General features: G+C 38.7%; 1 protein-coding gene across 13 annotated transcripts in view; it reads right to left on the bottom strand.

Annotated features, from left to right (window-relative positions):
• SUGCT (succinyl-CoA:glutarate-CoA transferase) overlaps positions 1–16,155 on the bottom strand; it is a 792,254-nt gene that overhangs the window by 415,403 nt on the left and 360,696 nt on the right. Inside the window, exon 13 of one of the 13 annotated variants that reach the window (XM_082399849.1) lies at positions 8,345–9,412. The exons of the other annotated variants lie outside the window; for them this stretch is intronic. Within the exon in view, the coding sequence (XP_082255975.1) occupies positions 9,353–9,412 (60 nt within the window). The 3' untranslated portion in view covers positions 8,345–9,352. Of the gene's footprint in view, positions 1–8,344; positions 9,413–16,155 lie in introns of those variants that run through there. 13 annotated transcript variants of the gene reach the window in all.

The raw sequence follows: 16,155 nt of genomic DNA on the forward strand, positions 1-16,155 counted from the left end.
ATGTGCCAGGCCCTATGCTCTTTACATGCTTTACATCATTTATTGCTGAGGCACAGAGAATTAATTGAAATGTCCAAGGTTACACAGCTTTTACACAGGAGAGTCAGAATTCAAATCCACATCTGCTGACTCCAGAGCCAGAGTTCAAAATACTAAGCAATGTCTCTTTACACGTGATCTCTTTTCATTTAATCTTCCTAAAAATGCTTTACGGTAGTCATTATCACCATTCTACAGGTGAGGAAGATGGAACCCAAAGAAGTTAAGTGTCAAGTTCAACAAGAGTCCACCAGGAAGATCTAACCAGAGCTATCTATTCCCAGGGCATGCTGCTCTGTTACCTGAGTAACAGGAGTTACTCTGACTGGGGGCATCCTCAGTATTCCTAAAACATACCCATATTTTCTGAGAAAGAAGTAGAACATTTGAAATACAGCATAGCTGAGAGCACTGAAGATGGAAGTGCAGACACACACACACACACACACACACACACACACACGCACGCACACACACACACACGCACACGCACGCACACATAATGTGGCAGCTTAGTAAAGGTAATAGTGGTGTGGGAAGAGTCTACACTCTAGCTTTCTGCCATCATTAATGTAAATATATATTTGTATAAATATATACAGCTATATATCTATATAGATATAGGTAAGTATATAGATAGCTGTTTTCAGAAAGAACTGAGTAATCACGTGGATTAGTTGTGATTTCTGAAAATCCATGGAGGAATTATTATCTCTTATTATAAAACATAACCATCTTGATAAAGAAAACATTAAGCATTTACAATGGCTTTAAACAAGCACTGCATCGTTCAGTCTCGGCTTTCCTGGTCTTATTCTATATGATGCAACATCTCAGAGACAACATCAATCTAGAGAACAATCATATAAATTTTGCTAACTAAATAAAGGCCTTTTGTGTTATCTGAATGTTATTTTTCTAAAAGAATCATTCCTCATAGTTAATTCCTAGTTACTCCCTAACTTGAGGCCATTCCCCCAATCCGTATCTCCCTTTCTTTAAGGCACCAATATTCATTTTGAAGAGAAGCATAACATGACAATAAACACTGCAAGGTATTCTTTAAAATCTGGACTACAAGCCCAAAGGTATTACCCATCCAATTACTTCCATAAACTATTGTTGCCATTATGAACATTGTTTGTCAATATTGTTTTAAACAAAATGCATTCCAAAAGTAAATTATCTCTGCTCCCAACACAAACAGAGATAATTCATCCCCACTCTTCAGGAGGAAAGCCAGAACCATCTCAAACCCTGAATATGGAATGACAGATGTGAGTGCAGGCGGGTACAAAGTCTGCAATCACAGCCACAGCTTCATATAAACAGAAATCAGTATTTCCCAACTCCTGTGATTAGGTCAGGAAATCTCAAATCCCTGAACCAATTGATTAATACGACTATGATGGGTTCAGGAAACAAAGCAAGGGGGGCGGTTGGATGAGGCTGTGCAACAGAGGCTGTACTTAAGCATAATTTGCCCTTTTCCTTCCGTGCCTTCGGGGAAAGTGTGATGGAAGACGTTACCCAGATAGCAGCCTCTGTGTCCGGGGGCAAAGTTCTAGGTTATCATTTATGTATCCTTCTTGGACTTTGATCTGACAAAGAAAATGAGTGGAGCAAGCCGGGCAAACCCACAACGCCTGGTAATCGTGACGGATGAACACAGGGTTGAACAGTTCCATCTGGCCTGGCAGGCCGGCACCAGGCCCCGCGTGATCTATTCGCAGCGTGAGCCCAGGTGTAGGGACCAGGCTCCAGGCTCACCGCGTGCAGGCCTGGCCGTTAACCCATGTGAGCATCGGGGAACTTATGAGAAAGCATGCAACATGAACGTCAGTCAGGAAATGGTTACAAATTAGAAAAAGAAAGAGGAATCCTGGGCAAAGGGGCCTCTTATGCCACAGTAATAAAAGTAACTTCCTCTTTTCCCTAATTTCAGAACCACAGAGTAGAATTCTCTCCATATGAAATTCCTTACAAGTCACATGCTGCACTAAACCACTGCCTGTCCCCTTCAATGTACTCACAGGATAGTCACATAGAAACAGATGTTCTGGCTTTGCTATCATGCTGTGAAGGGAAAGTGTCCCTGTGACATGGGAAATGGTGACCTATGACCTCTCCAGAACAATTCTCAAGCACCTCAAAGATGCTTTTGGCCTCTAGACAATCTGCATCCTGAATGTTTGATAAAGCTCTCCAAGATCCTGTAGCTCAAGTTTAATGACTCTGATAAAGTATGTACGTGAGCTGAAAGTGGCCTCTCCCAGCTGGCAAACCAGGGGTGACGCTGACCTGTGAAATAACAGTCTTTCTGCCATTGTCAGGCTGGCTAACGAGCACCACGGCAGTGCAGCAGCTTCCTGGGCTGGGTCATAAGTATTCACTCTCTTAGCTGTGTTCTCAAGATTATTTGTATGCGCCTATATTATAGGCACTCATCCTGTCCCACTGTAATCACCCATATTTATGTTTGTGTCTCCAACTAGACTGTTAACTTCTTGCGGACAGAAAGTAAGTCTTCTACTGCCTCGAATCCACAGAACCTAGCACATACAACATCCCCATTCATGTATGTTCAGTGAATGAATGAATATACTTCAGTCTGAATTGTCAACATTTATTATGACCTAGCACAATATACATTTATTCCTCTTTCTATCTATTTTAGATTGTATACTCCCTTGTGATTTAACGAAACCATTTTTCTGTTTACAAACCTTGTGAGAGAAAACTTAACTATGTTTTAACGTTATACGTGAGTATAGGTTGAATATGTTTACACAGGTGATAGTATTCCTGGTAGCATTCAGCCCAGTAGTCAATTCTTTCCCTCCAAAGAGAGCGAATATTTGGAGGGAAAATAAATAGGACTTTAACTTCAGCAGAAGCTGTGGGGAATAGGAGAGCAAGAAAGTTGTAATCCATAAAAACAAAAGTGGCCCAAGAGGACAATCAGGAGGGGGTCCTAGGAGTGCCTATTAGCCAAAGAGCATGCTCGCTTGAATGCAGAGGGCCTGAGACAGCGGAGTGAGGGCCTCCAGGCAGCAAGCCACTGCAGAGACACAGGACTGCAGCCTGATGAAATGGAGCAGGCTGCCACGGGAGGAAAAAAGCACAGGGGAGGCAAGAAAAGGAAACAGGCCAAATGAGTACAAGAGAAAGCAAGAGGAAGGGAAATGCTCCAGTGAGACTTTCAAGCCAGATCAGGAGAGCTCTAGTAACACAGTAAATAGGTCTTGAGGAAAAAAAGGTGAAATGTAGGGCAACCTAGCAAAACATCTAGAGCACCATGCAGGACAGCAAGAGAGAGCATGAGGGTAACAGGGAACCGGAAAGGAACAATGACTCTTGTGGCTACAGTTGGGGGCCAAAGAGAAGTATGTTAGTATATGCGTATTCATCTGTAATGCTCAAATAATCACTTAGTAAATTTAATGTTTTCTCCATAGCGTAAGATTACATGGTTCTCAACTGAATCTTTATTGGTTACAAGTCTCAGGGTAAGACCACTGTTAGGATATTGTTATTATAACAAATGCCTCAGTGTGAGGGCCACAATAGCCATCCTCTCTCCAAGCAGGAATAAACAGTTCTTGCCTGAATCTGCTTCTGCTCCTGCCTTCCTGTCCAAGAGTAGAAGAGGTGGAATGGAGCAGAATTTGTCCCCCAAAGCAAACGCAACCTCATAAAAGATAGGTATTAAGAGAAGATGAAATCCAGACTGTTAGATATCAGGAATACTTAGTACCATTAGCCACACCTACCATACAAATACTCCCTTCTTATAAAAAGACATGCAACCAATAGCAGAAGAGAAGATGTAAGACATTGATATCCCATAAAACTACTGGAAGACCCAAAGTCAAAGATGAAATCCAGGACAGTTTAAACTCAAAGTGTCCCTTCATCAGGCAATAGAGCCACTATTATAGATAACCATTTTTTCCAGTTTTATTGAGAAATAATTGACATACATCACTGTATAGTTTAAAGTGTACAGCACGAAGGTTTGAGTTACATATATTGTGAAATGATGACCACAGCAGGTTTGGTAAACATCCATCATCTTGTATAGATACAGTAAAAAGAAAATTTTTTTTTCCTTGTGATGAGAACTCTTAGGATCTACTCTCTTGGCAACTTTCTTATATATCATTAAGCAATGTTAAACTACAGTCATCAAACTGTACATTACATCCCTAGTACTTATGTATCTTATAACTAGAAGTTTGTACCTTTAACCACCTTCCTTCAACGTGCCCCCCTCCATGCCCTGCCTCTGGTAAACGCGAATCTGATCTCTTTTTTCTATGAGTTTGGTGGCATTGTTTTTGTTTTCTAGGTTCCACATATAAGTGAGATCATATAGTACTTGTCTATCTCTGTCTGACATTTCACTTAGCATAATGCCTTCAAGGTCCATCCATGTTGTCACAAATGGTAGGAGTTCCTTATTTTTTATGACTGAATAATATTCAATCGTATATATATTATATATACATCTCAGAACTTCTTTATCCATTTATCCATTAATGGACACTTAGGTTGTTTCCATGTCTTAGCTATTATAAATAACGCTGCTATGAACATGGGGGTGCATATATCTTTTCAAGTTAGTATTTTTGTTTCCTTTGGATATATTCCCATAAGTGGAAGTGCTGGATCGTATGGTAGTTCTATTTTTAATTTTTTGAGGATCCTCCATACTGTTTTTCACAGTGGCTGCACCAATTTACAGTCTCACCAGCAGTGCACAAGGGTTCCCTTTTATCCATATTCATACGAGCATTTGTTATCTCTTGTCTTTTTGTTGATGGCCATTCTAACAGGTGTGAAGAGATATCTCATTGTGGTTTTAAGCTGCATTTCCCTCATGAGTAGTGATGTTGAGCATCTTTTCATGTACCTGTTGGCCATTTGTATATATTCTTTGGAAAAATGTCTATTCAGGTCCTGTGAGCATTTTTAATTGGATTATTTGGGGGGTTTTGCTATCCAGTTGTATGAGCTTTTTATTTATTGTGGAAATTAACCCCTTATCAAATATATGGTTTGGAAATTTTTTTCCCATTCTGTAGGTTGTCTTTTCAATTTATGACTGTGGGTAGTCATCCTAAACTATTGTTTGTAAAGACTCTCAACTGTTCTCTCACCTCAAGTGTCTAGTCCTTGCAGTCTATCTTCTGGGACAAAGTCAGAGTAGTTATCCTAAGAGAAACCCAATTATGCCATCCCCTGCTTAAAATCCTCTCCTCATTGCCTGCAATACCTATAGAATGAATTCTGAGCTACTTAGGGTGGCACTGAACATTCCTCAGAATCAGACTGCAATCTACTTTTCCAGTTTTATCTTCTACCACTTTCCTCCTCTGTCATCCTTTTTTTTTTTTTTTTTTTTTACACTAAACTAGACTCTTCAACATTGCAGGAACAAATATGTATTTTCAGATGTTCACACTGCCCCTTCATCCCATCTACACACTTATAATTCACTTCCCACAACTCACACACCAAAATCCTACCTTTCAAGGTCCTACTTAAATGTCTTTTCCTCAATGAATCTTTCCTCAGTACTTAGTCACAATAATTGTTCTTGCCTATATCTTCGAATAACATTACATTAATGGCTAATTACATCACCACAGGAAACTGACATACTAGAGAGCTGTGCGTGTCCAAACTTCCAGCTGGATGATAAACTCCTTAGGCAGAAGTACACGAATGATGACCTTTACATTTTTCTCCTAAACAAAATTTCAGCCAGGTGCTTGCATTTCTTTAACGCTTGCTCTACTTTCATACTCAATTTAAATTTAGAGATCATTCCAAGGCTTATTAGGGTATATCCTTAGTTATTACAAAAAAGTGCTCTATTTTTAGAACGCAATATTTTCTATCCATAATTCATTAATCAATTCTATAGAAAGTCTAGATCAGACCAAATATCGAGTAAAAGCCCAAACAATAAAATGACAGTGAATGTCTTATTTACAAAGGGCCACATCCATGTCATTAATTAAATGGAACGATTTTCTCACAGAACATCATACCAGGGCAAGCACAAGAGTGCCCCAAATAATTTTGTATCTATTGTATATGACCTGGATTGTTAGCTATATGTTTACATGTAGAAATAGTGTCTCTTGGGTTTCACTGCACTTTCAAACATAACCATTGCACCTTCAAACATAACCACTGCAATAATCTACCCAAAGTGCTCAATAACATGTGTCAGTTGATAGAAGGATTGAGAACCTTACTATTTACATTTAAATTGTCTTGTGAGCTATCAAATTTTCAAAGCTGATAGAAACTATACAAGATAATTTCTTTAGGTTTTAGACTATGGAACTGAAAATAGTCTAACAATCCACAATAAATTTACTAACAACTCAAAACAATTACTATATATTTGCTTATACATACACAAAAATATAAAATGCGATTCTTCCCTTCAGGAAGCTGATACCTAATTTGGAGGACTAAAATTCACACGTGAAAAAAGAAAAGAATACAAGGCAATATAAAACTGAGGTCACTGAATTAGATTTGTTTTAGAAAGGTGTAGAAATCATAGTTAGGATTAGAAGGTGAAAATGAGGCAAAAGAGTTCAGAGTTAGTAGGATAAAGAAAATTAAAATTCACCTGTAAGGATACAAATTAATGCACAGAAATCTCTTGCATCCCTATACACTAACGATGAAAAATCTGAAAGTGAAATTAAGAAAACACTCCCATTTACCACTGCAACAAAAAGAATAAAATACCTAGGAATAAACCTACCTAAGGAGACAAAAGACCTGTATGCAGAAAATTATAAGACACTGATGAAAGAAATTAAAGATGATACAAATAGATGGAGAGATATACAATATTCTTGGATTGGAAGAATCAACATTGTGAAAATGACTTTACTATCCAAAGCAAACTACAGATTCAATGCAATCCCTATCAAACTACCACTGGCATTTTTCAGAGAACTAGAAAAAAAATTTCACAATTTGTATGGAAACACAAAAGACCCCAAATAGCCAAACAAATCTTGAGAAAGAAAAATGGAGCTGGAGGAATCAGGCTCCCTGACTTCAGACTATACTACAAAGCTACAGTAATCAAGACAGTACGGTACTGGCACAAAAACAGAAATATACAGCAATGGAACAGGATAGAAAGCCCAGAAATAAACCCACGCACATACGGTCACCTTATCTTTGATAAAGGAGGCAAGAATATACAATGCAGGAAAGACAGCCTCTTCAATAAGTGGTGCTGGGAACACTGGACAGCTACATGTAAAAGAATGAAATTAGAACACTCCCTAACATCATACACAAAAATAAACTCAAAATGGATTAAAGACCTAAATGTAAGGCCAGACACTATCAAACTCTTAGAGGAATAGGCAGAACACTCTATGACATAAATCACAGCAAGATCATTTTTGACCCACCTCCTAGAGAAATGGAATTTAAAACAAAAATAAACAAATGGGGCCTAATGAAACTTAAAAGCTTTTGCATAGCAAAGGAAACCATAAACAAGACCAAAAGACAACCCTCAGAATGGGAGAAAATATTTGCAAATGAAGCAACTGACAAAGGATTAATCTCCAAAATTTACAAGCAGCTCATGCAGCTCAATATGAAAAAAACAAACAACCCAATCCAAAAATGGGCAGAAGACCTAAATAGACATTTCTCCAAAGAAGATATACAGATTGCCAACAAACACATGAAAGAATGCTCAACATCATTAATCACTAGAGAAATGCAAATCAAAACTACAATGAGATATCATCTCACACCAGTCAGAATGGCCTCATCAAAAAATCTACAAACAATAAATGCTGGAGAGGGTGTGGAGAAAAGGGAACCCTCTTGCACTCTTGGTGGGAATGTAAATTGATACAGCCACTATGGAGAACAGTATGGAGGTTCCTTAAAAAACTACAAATAGAACTACCATATGACCCAATAATCCCACTACTAGGCATATACCCTGAGAAAACTATAATTCAAAAAGAGTCATGTACCACAATGTTCATTGCAGCTCTATTTACAATAGCCAGGACATGGAAGCAACCTAAGTGTCCATCGACTGACGAGTGGATAAAGAAGATGTGGTACATATATACAATGGAATATTACTCAGCCATAAAAAGAAACGAAATTGAGTTATTTGTAGTGAGGTGGATGGACCTAGAGTCTGTCATACAGAGTGAAGTAAGTCAGAAAAAGAAAAACAAATACCATATGGTCACACATATATACAGAATCTTAAAAAAAAAAAAGAAAAGGTCACCAAGAACCTAGGGGTAAGATGGGAATAAAGACACAGACCTACTAGAGAATGGACTTGAGGATATGGGGAGGGGGAAGGGTAAGCTTGGACAAAGTGAGAGAGTGGCATGGACACATATACACTACCAAATGTAAAATCGATAGCTAGTGGGAAGCAGCCACATAGCACAGGGAGATCAGCTCGGTGGTTTGTGACCACCTAGAGGGGTGGGATAGGGAGGGTGGGAGGGAGGGAGACGCCAGAGGGAAGAGATATGGGGATATACATATATGTATAACTGATTCACTATGTTATAAAGCAGAAACTAACACACCACTGTAAAGCAATTATACTCCAATAAAGATGTTAAAAAAATAAAAATTCACCTGTAAGAGTTTTTTCTAAAAGAATAATTACACATGTGCACAAAGTTGCATGTGCAAAGTTGAATCTCCGCATACAATGGAAATAATCTTGGTATCCAGGGGCTGAATTACTTAACAAATTATCGGACATCCATAAAACAAACAGAGTTGACCCTTCAACAACTCGAGGGTTGGGGGCACCAGCCCACCCACAATGTAAAATCCACATATAACATTACAGTTGGCCCTCCATGCCTGAGGTTCCACGTCCACGGATTCAACTAACCATGGACTGTTTAGTACTGTAGTACATATTTATTGAAAAAAATTTACATATAAGTGGACTCGTGCAGTTCAAACTGGTGTTTTTCAAGGGTCAACTGTACTATGAAATAATTTAAAATAACCCTTTCATAGGTAGATGTGTATGTGAATGGAAAATGAAGATATATCAGAATAAGCATTATATATAACATTTTATAAAGCTGATTACACACATGAAAGCCTAAAAAGCTATAAAAGAGGTTACCTCTGATCCTTGAATTAAGGAAAATATTTATTTCCTTCTTTTGTTTATCTCTATTATCTGCATTTTTATGGTAAACATGTATTTCTTTTATAATAAGAAAAATAAACACCAAAAGGGTTTCTTAGTACCTCAGAGCAATCTGGCACTCAAAGTCAGCATTCCCTCCTCTTTCTGTGTCCAAGAGAAGATCTAAAAAGATTAAAGTCCATGAGAAAGTTTTGAAATGAATAAAATGCTCTACTAAAAAGAAAAAAAGAAGACAGCCATTTTAACTTCTTAAGGAAGGTAAGATAGTTAACTTTACGTGTCAACTTGACTGTGCCACGAGGTGCCCAAATATTTGTTCAAACATTAATCTGAGCATGTCTGTGAAGAAGTTTTCGGATGATGTTAACATTTGAATCCACAGACTGAATAAAGCAGATTGCTCTCCTTAATGTGGGTGGCCCTCATCCAACCAATTGAGACTTGAATAAAACAAAAAGGCTAAGCAGGTGGGAACTTTGCCTGCCTGACAGTTTGAGCTGAGACCTTGGTCTTCTCTTGCCCTCAGACTAGAACTTACACTATTGTCTCTCCTGATTCTCAGGCCTTCAGACTCAGGCTGGAACTACATGACTGGACTTCTTGGGTCTCCAGCTTGCCAACTGCAGCCCTTGGGATTTCTCAGCCTCCATAATTATGTGGGTCAATTCCTTATTTTATTTATGTGTTTATTTATTTATTTATATCCATCTGTCTATCTCCTACTGGTTCTGTTTCTCTGGAGAACCCTGGATAATGCAGATAAGGGATATTTAATTTTTAAATATGCTTAAAGAAGGTTAATCTTACAGTTGTGTGAAGGATGGACTAGAGTTGGGGAAGGCCAGAGGCTAAGAATCCAGGTGGAAAGATGGTTCAGAAAATGGGTAAAAACGATGAGAGGATGGCAGATGGCCAGGGATGAAGCCAGTGAGAAAGGGAAGCTTCTGGTGCTCAGAGAATCAATAGGACTGAGTTCTAATTCTAGCTGGGCTATTATGCCCTGGAGTAAGTAAGTCACTTCCCCTCTCTAAGACTCTGATTCTCGCCATCTATAAACGTGATTTGTTTACACCAGAAATCCTCCAGGGTCCTTTTCTGTTCTATAAATCTAAGATTCTATTATGATAGGAAACAATATTTAGATGCTTTTATTCAAACCGTGAATACACTGGCTTAACTTTGTTCTTATACTATACTGAATATTCCATCAGTGCTCAATAAATAATACATTAAGCAAGCTCTTTTGGACATCACGGTTTAGTTGTAAGGCCTGGAAATGCCCTGCCTTTTGGCAAAGTCTTTGCAATATCAATTACTTTATTAACTTTGCAAACATATAATGGAAAAATGGGCACATTACTTTGAAACAGGCCTGTTTTAATCCAATCCTCTTTCTTAATCATGGAAAAAGCCAATTTAGAGGAATAACACATTTCATATCAGATAATTTATTTATAATGAAACATTAAGTCACTTTAGGACTTGATGCAATTTGAAGTTATTGTACAAGCATTAGGTGAGGTTCCAGTAGACCAGACAGTCATGCCAGTTTGATATGTGTGCATTGACTTCCCATAGGTCTGCTCTGCTTAATGGCCTCCTATAACTGAGTCTAAGCTAGCCTAGGAGGAAAAAGCCTTAACTTTATTCCAAGTAGAAATCTCATGTCAAAGTTGAGAAGCACTTGAGTACTGTATCTGAAGATTAACTTCCTCGGATGTTGAAATTCATGTGATCCACATTATATATGAATCTTATACATAAAATAAGATTATATAAAATTCTTACACATAAAATTTTATCTATGAATTTTATAGATACTCATGGTTAAGCCTATCTGATCAAATTAGGACAATCTTACAAACAAATCACTAGGCCACAGAAGAAGTAATAAACCCACAGAGAGTGTACTGTCTCACCCACGTTCACCAATACCACCTTCATCTAAATCATACAGTTTTCTGGGTATTTCCTGAGTCAGAAGTTTGAAAGAACACACCCATGGTTCTTCTGTGGCTAGCATACTACTTAGTTATTCTCCATATGCCTGGAAAAATCAACAGAAAAAAAGAAAGATGGAAAAAAGGACGGCACACTAAATCTCTTTTCAGCCTGTTGCCTGATCTCTTAGAACCTGGACAAATGGACCAGTCCTTCCTTTCATAAAGTCCTTTTCCTTCCTTTGTCTTGGGTGTTTTTTTTTTTTTTTTTTTTTTTACAACTAAACCTGGATCTAACAGCATTTAATGTCCTGAAGCTTTCAGGTAAGGCCATATTTTACATCATATTTTATTTCTGGTCTTGGCAGTAAACTTGGAATTAGCTATTAAGTCCGGATTTCTCATCTAGTCAACTCCAGGAAAAAGTACAATAGAGAAAGGAAGAAAGAGCCAGAGATCCTGACCAACAGGAACTATATTAAACCAGAAGAAAAGTATTCTACTTGTGATTCAATAGAAAAGAAAAAAGAGAGGCTCAACATTTCCATCATCTAATGAGGACTCCTTCCAGGGGAGGGGCTCCGTGGTGAACCTTTCCCTGACTTTTATCCAGGAATACTGAATACGTCATGACTCCTTTCAACTCTACCTCCTCATTCCATGCTATTAATTGAGGTTTATGTGCTCTAACCTATTATTTCTGAAGAGGGAGAAAAAGGAGAATTCCTTCCAAAACTCTCTGGTTCTCCATCCCCACCTGCCTTCATTTATAAAACAAGCCATCTAAATCTCTCAGGCTATTTTTCCACCAGCTTGTTTATAATGTGGTAATGATTATGCTAATACCAGCTGGGAATACATCTATGTGGACCTGCTGTGTGAGTGTGTGGAGTGGGGCAGGGCTCTATAAGCGCCTGAGGAGAACAATTCAATAAAATTATAGTACATGTGTAGCCCTTTTCCCGTATTTACTAGTTTGTTGTAAGCTCCTTCTCAAATGGGAAATAGACCATGTTTCCTTTGCAGAGGGATAGTTATTGAATAACGAAGACCATGTGTTCTGCTACATCTTATTCGTCTGAGCACTCTGTAGCTATTTTCTAAACCAAATTAATAACAGTATACTAAAGTTATTTCCCCAGTGAAAACTTCTGGCTACCAACGGTGTCAGTATATGCACCTCACTGTCCCCAAGAGCACAGGTAATCACCATGTGACCAAGTCCATGGTGCATCCAAGCGAGGAGAATGCAGCTTTCATGGTATGCAAGGGAAAACGACACCCTCTAATTAAATGATATTGTTTATACAAGCCATAGAGTATTACATCACTTTCGCTACAAAGAGAAGAGAATGTGAAGTTTCAGAAAAGACAGATAGTTATTTAATGTGTAACTTGTCACCATGGTCAGCTTCATCATAATAAAATGCACATGGAAAAATCGCTTGCAGCAAGCCCCTTGCATAGCAGAGTCTTGCTTCGTCTGTGTTCGAGGCTGAGTGTGTCTCTGAAGGAAATGATATCTCTCCTTCGCTCACACACGCACACTTGCAGCACAGTGAGCTTCAAATAGCATTTCAGAGATGTATCTGCTGGATGCTGCGGGCACAGAGGCAAGAGGCTGGCAGTGAGCCCCCTGTGTGGTAGGAGAAGCAGCAAATACCTCCTTCCTGCTGATCAAGGAAATGCACATCCACATGATAGCTAAACACTGGAGAAGCCGGTATGTGTACAAACTGCTCTTTTTTATTTTTACCCCCAAGAGCCAAGTAAATTGTAAGCAAAGACAATACAATTCTGGTAGCAAACTGATCACAAAAGGGATTTCCAATTTTTCTACTACTTTATTCCAAATGACAGAACCTCCTTACCCAGGATGATTTTTGCCACATCAATGCAAGGGCATTTTTCTGCTCCCAAACTTGGAAGAAAACAGAATCCTGTTCTTTCAACAAAACTTTCAATGAATGTCGCCACGGATGGAGGTTTTGTAACATGTCCCTACTTCAAATAGGGTGCTTTTGTTCCCAATCCAATATGTAAGCATATACGCTTATTATTCCAATGCACTCTATAAAATCCCGAGTGGGGGGATTTTAGTTCCATTTGGACATCACAACTCAAACATTCAATTCATTCCACAGCACGTTCTCTCTCTCCAACTAAAAATTCTTTCTGTTGTTTCCGATGTAAACTTAAAACGTTAATTATAATTCACACATGAGAAATCTTTGTAAGAGTTGGAATCAGAAATAGTAAGGGTTAATGGTTTAGTCCAGCAGATAAACTTTTGCAGGTTTCCATCTGAAAGTCATAACATAACCTTTTATTCTGTGTGTCATTGGTACAGAAGGTTTTTCAAGGCAGAGTTCTTCAAACTGCGAGATGTTAAACAGATGTACTGCAGAGTCTTCCAGGTCTAAACTATGAAGTCTGTTTTCAGTCTGTGTGTGGAGTTCTCCGTTTGTTTTATTCTTTTATAAAGATCTTCAGGTTTGGGTATCTCTTCTGTTACAATTATTTTGTTGTTCTTGTTTCTTAAGCTGCATGTTTGTTTAGAACCAGATTTTAAAACATACTCTTTTTGAACTAAATAAAAAATATTAATTTAAATTTTACCATTTAAGAGCATGTTTTAGCAGGAAAATTCTGCTTCCTGTAGCAGGTGCTGGAAGCCCAATCCCAGATGTTGTGATGTGTAACTAGCAAAGGAAGAATTTGAGAAATGGGTAGAGATGCAAGAAAGAGGAAGGCATACATGCAAAACAGACCTTTTGAAACTTCAGGTCTCACAGGCTATCACTAAAAGCCCCTTCTAAACATTTTGGCTTTTGTTTTCTGTGGGTGGACTTCTATACGTAACGGTTTCTCATGCTGCAAATGTCACTTTCCAAAATGTGGGAACAGTCATAGTCATTGGCCTGGCTATTCATTTCCAACAAACCAAATATATCCCTGTATCGACCAGAATGAGATGTCCTATATTCCAGTTCAATAAGCTAAGGCAAGGAACCCTGTCTTATAGATGTGGCCATTTCTCCCATCTTTAACTGCATTGAAGTCTGGAGTTTAACAGTATCAAGGCAGCATGATAAATAGGGTTCTCTGTACCCTAACCCTCTGTCTTTGTAGTTGAAAGGCCGTTTTGCCCCTTCTGTTCTTACCCATTTGTTACTTGGAGGGATTTCAGAAGGCATAGCTCTAACAGGGTTAGCAGGGCACTTCTAAATGTTCTCTCCTGACGTAGCTTGATGTTGGCACTGGCCCCGCCATCGTTTCAATGAGAGACACATGAGCAGAAAGCCCTTTATAAAAAATACGGGCAGCTTCCTTCTCGAACATCCTTTTGCTATCAAACTAATCAGCAGTAAGGGATAATTAAAGCCATACATAGCATAGGGCTGAGTTTGGACTACTTTAACCACTTCACTACCCAGGCCCCTCTGCATCTACCCCGACAGAGGAATAGAGAGCATGGCCGTGAAAGGAAATCTAGCATACGGGTTAAGAGCACAGGCTTTGGGGTCAAATATAACTGGCTTTTCGTCATGACCAGCACTTACAGGATGTGTGGCTGGAAGGTTACTTACCTCTTTAAGACATGGTTTCCCCATCTGTAAAGATGATGATGATGATGATGATGATGATGGTGGTGGTGGTGGTGGTGGTGGTGGTGGTGGTGGTGATGAGTAGATTATAGATGTGATATGGTCATTGTGAGGATTAATTAGGAAAGATGCATAAAGGACTCAGCAAACAGCCTCACACTTAGTCCTACACGTTAGCTATTATTGCATTGCCGTACCTGTACCCTACGTTCCAATCAAAGTGAACCCCTCTCTCCTCACTGAACCCTTGGCCCCCGTCACTGTATTGCCAAGCATTTGCTGGTCCTGATCCTTTTCCCTGGAAGGCTCTCATCATACATCCCAATATGTACTATCTGTACCAGCATCCCATCTTTTCCAATCTCTGTCCAAAGTTACCCATCCTTCGAGACACAGATCAAATGCCACTTCCTCATGAAATATTTCCTGAACTCTTCAAGTTCTGACCTTTTACTGCCTTGAATCCCCATGATTTTTGTTATTTCTGCTGTAGAGGGTTGAATTAAACATAATACTCATTTACTATCACAAATTATAATCACTGCTTCATGGATAGTCCCTGAATTATATTTATTTTCCCCTTTATTCGCAATCCCCATTCCTAGTCTCCTCTTCCCATAGGAAAACATTCTAATATACTAAGTTTGTATCTTTTTATTAATAATTATTCTTGGAAAATATGTATTGTTTTTATGCACACACATAAACGTATTTAAATGAATACTGTGATAGATTTCATTCTCGTTCTTTTACTTCTCCGTGCTCTTTCGTGATCCTTCTGTGTTGCTATGGGTATTTCTAACTGCTGCATAATACTCTATGATGTGCATTGCCTACATTTTACCCACACTCTTGACAATGAACTCCTGGCCACCAGAAAAGAATATCTTCACACATGACCCCTCATGGACTTGTTTGGGAATTGTTATTGGGATATAATCAAAGAGTAGAATTGCAGGGTCACAGTAGTAAGTCCCCTACATAACGAACAAGTTCTGTTCTGAGACCATGTTCATAAGTCCAATTTGTTCGTAAGTCCAGTTAAGTTAGCCTAGGTACCCAACTAACACAATCGGCTATATAGTACTGTACTGTAATAGGTTTATAATACTTTTCACACAAATAACATGTAAAAAAACAAACACAAAAAATAAAACATTTTTAATCTTACAGTACAGTACCTTGAAAAGTACAGTAGTCCAGTACAACAGCTGGCTATAGGGGCTGGCACCAAGTGAACAGGAAAGAAGAGTTACTGACTGGAGGAGGGGGAGGAGGTGGGAGATGGTAGAGCTGAAGGATCGTCAGCAATAGGAGACGGAGGGCAAGCTGCAATTTCACTCATGCCTGACGTTGA

The sequence above is a fragment of the Balaenoptera borealis genome (genome assembly GCF_965194805.1).
Source record: "Balaenoptera borealis genome assembly, chromosome: 7".
Taxonomy (NCBI): Eukaryota; Metazoa; Chordata; class Mammalia; order Artiodactyla; family Balaenopteridae; genus Balaenoptera; species Balaenoptera borealis.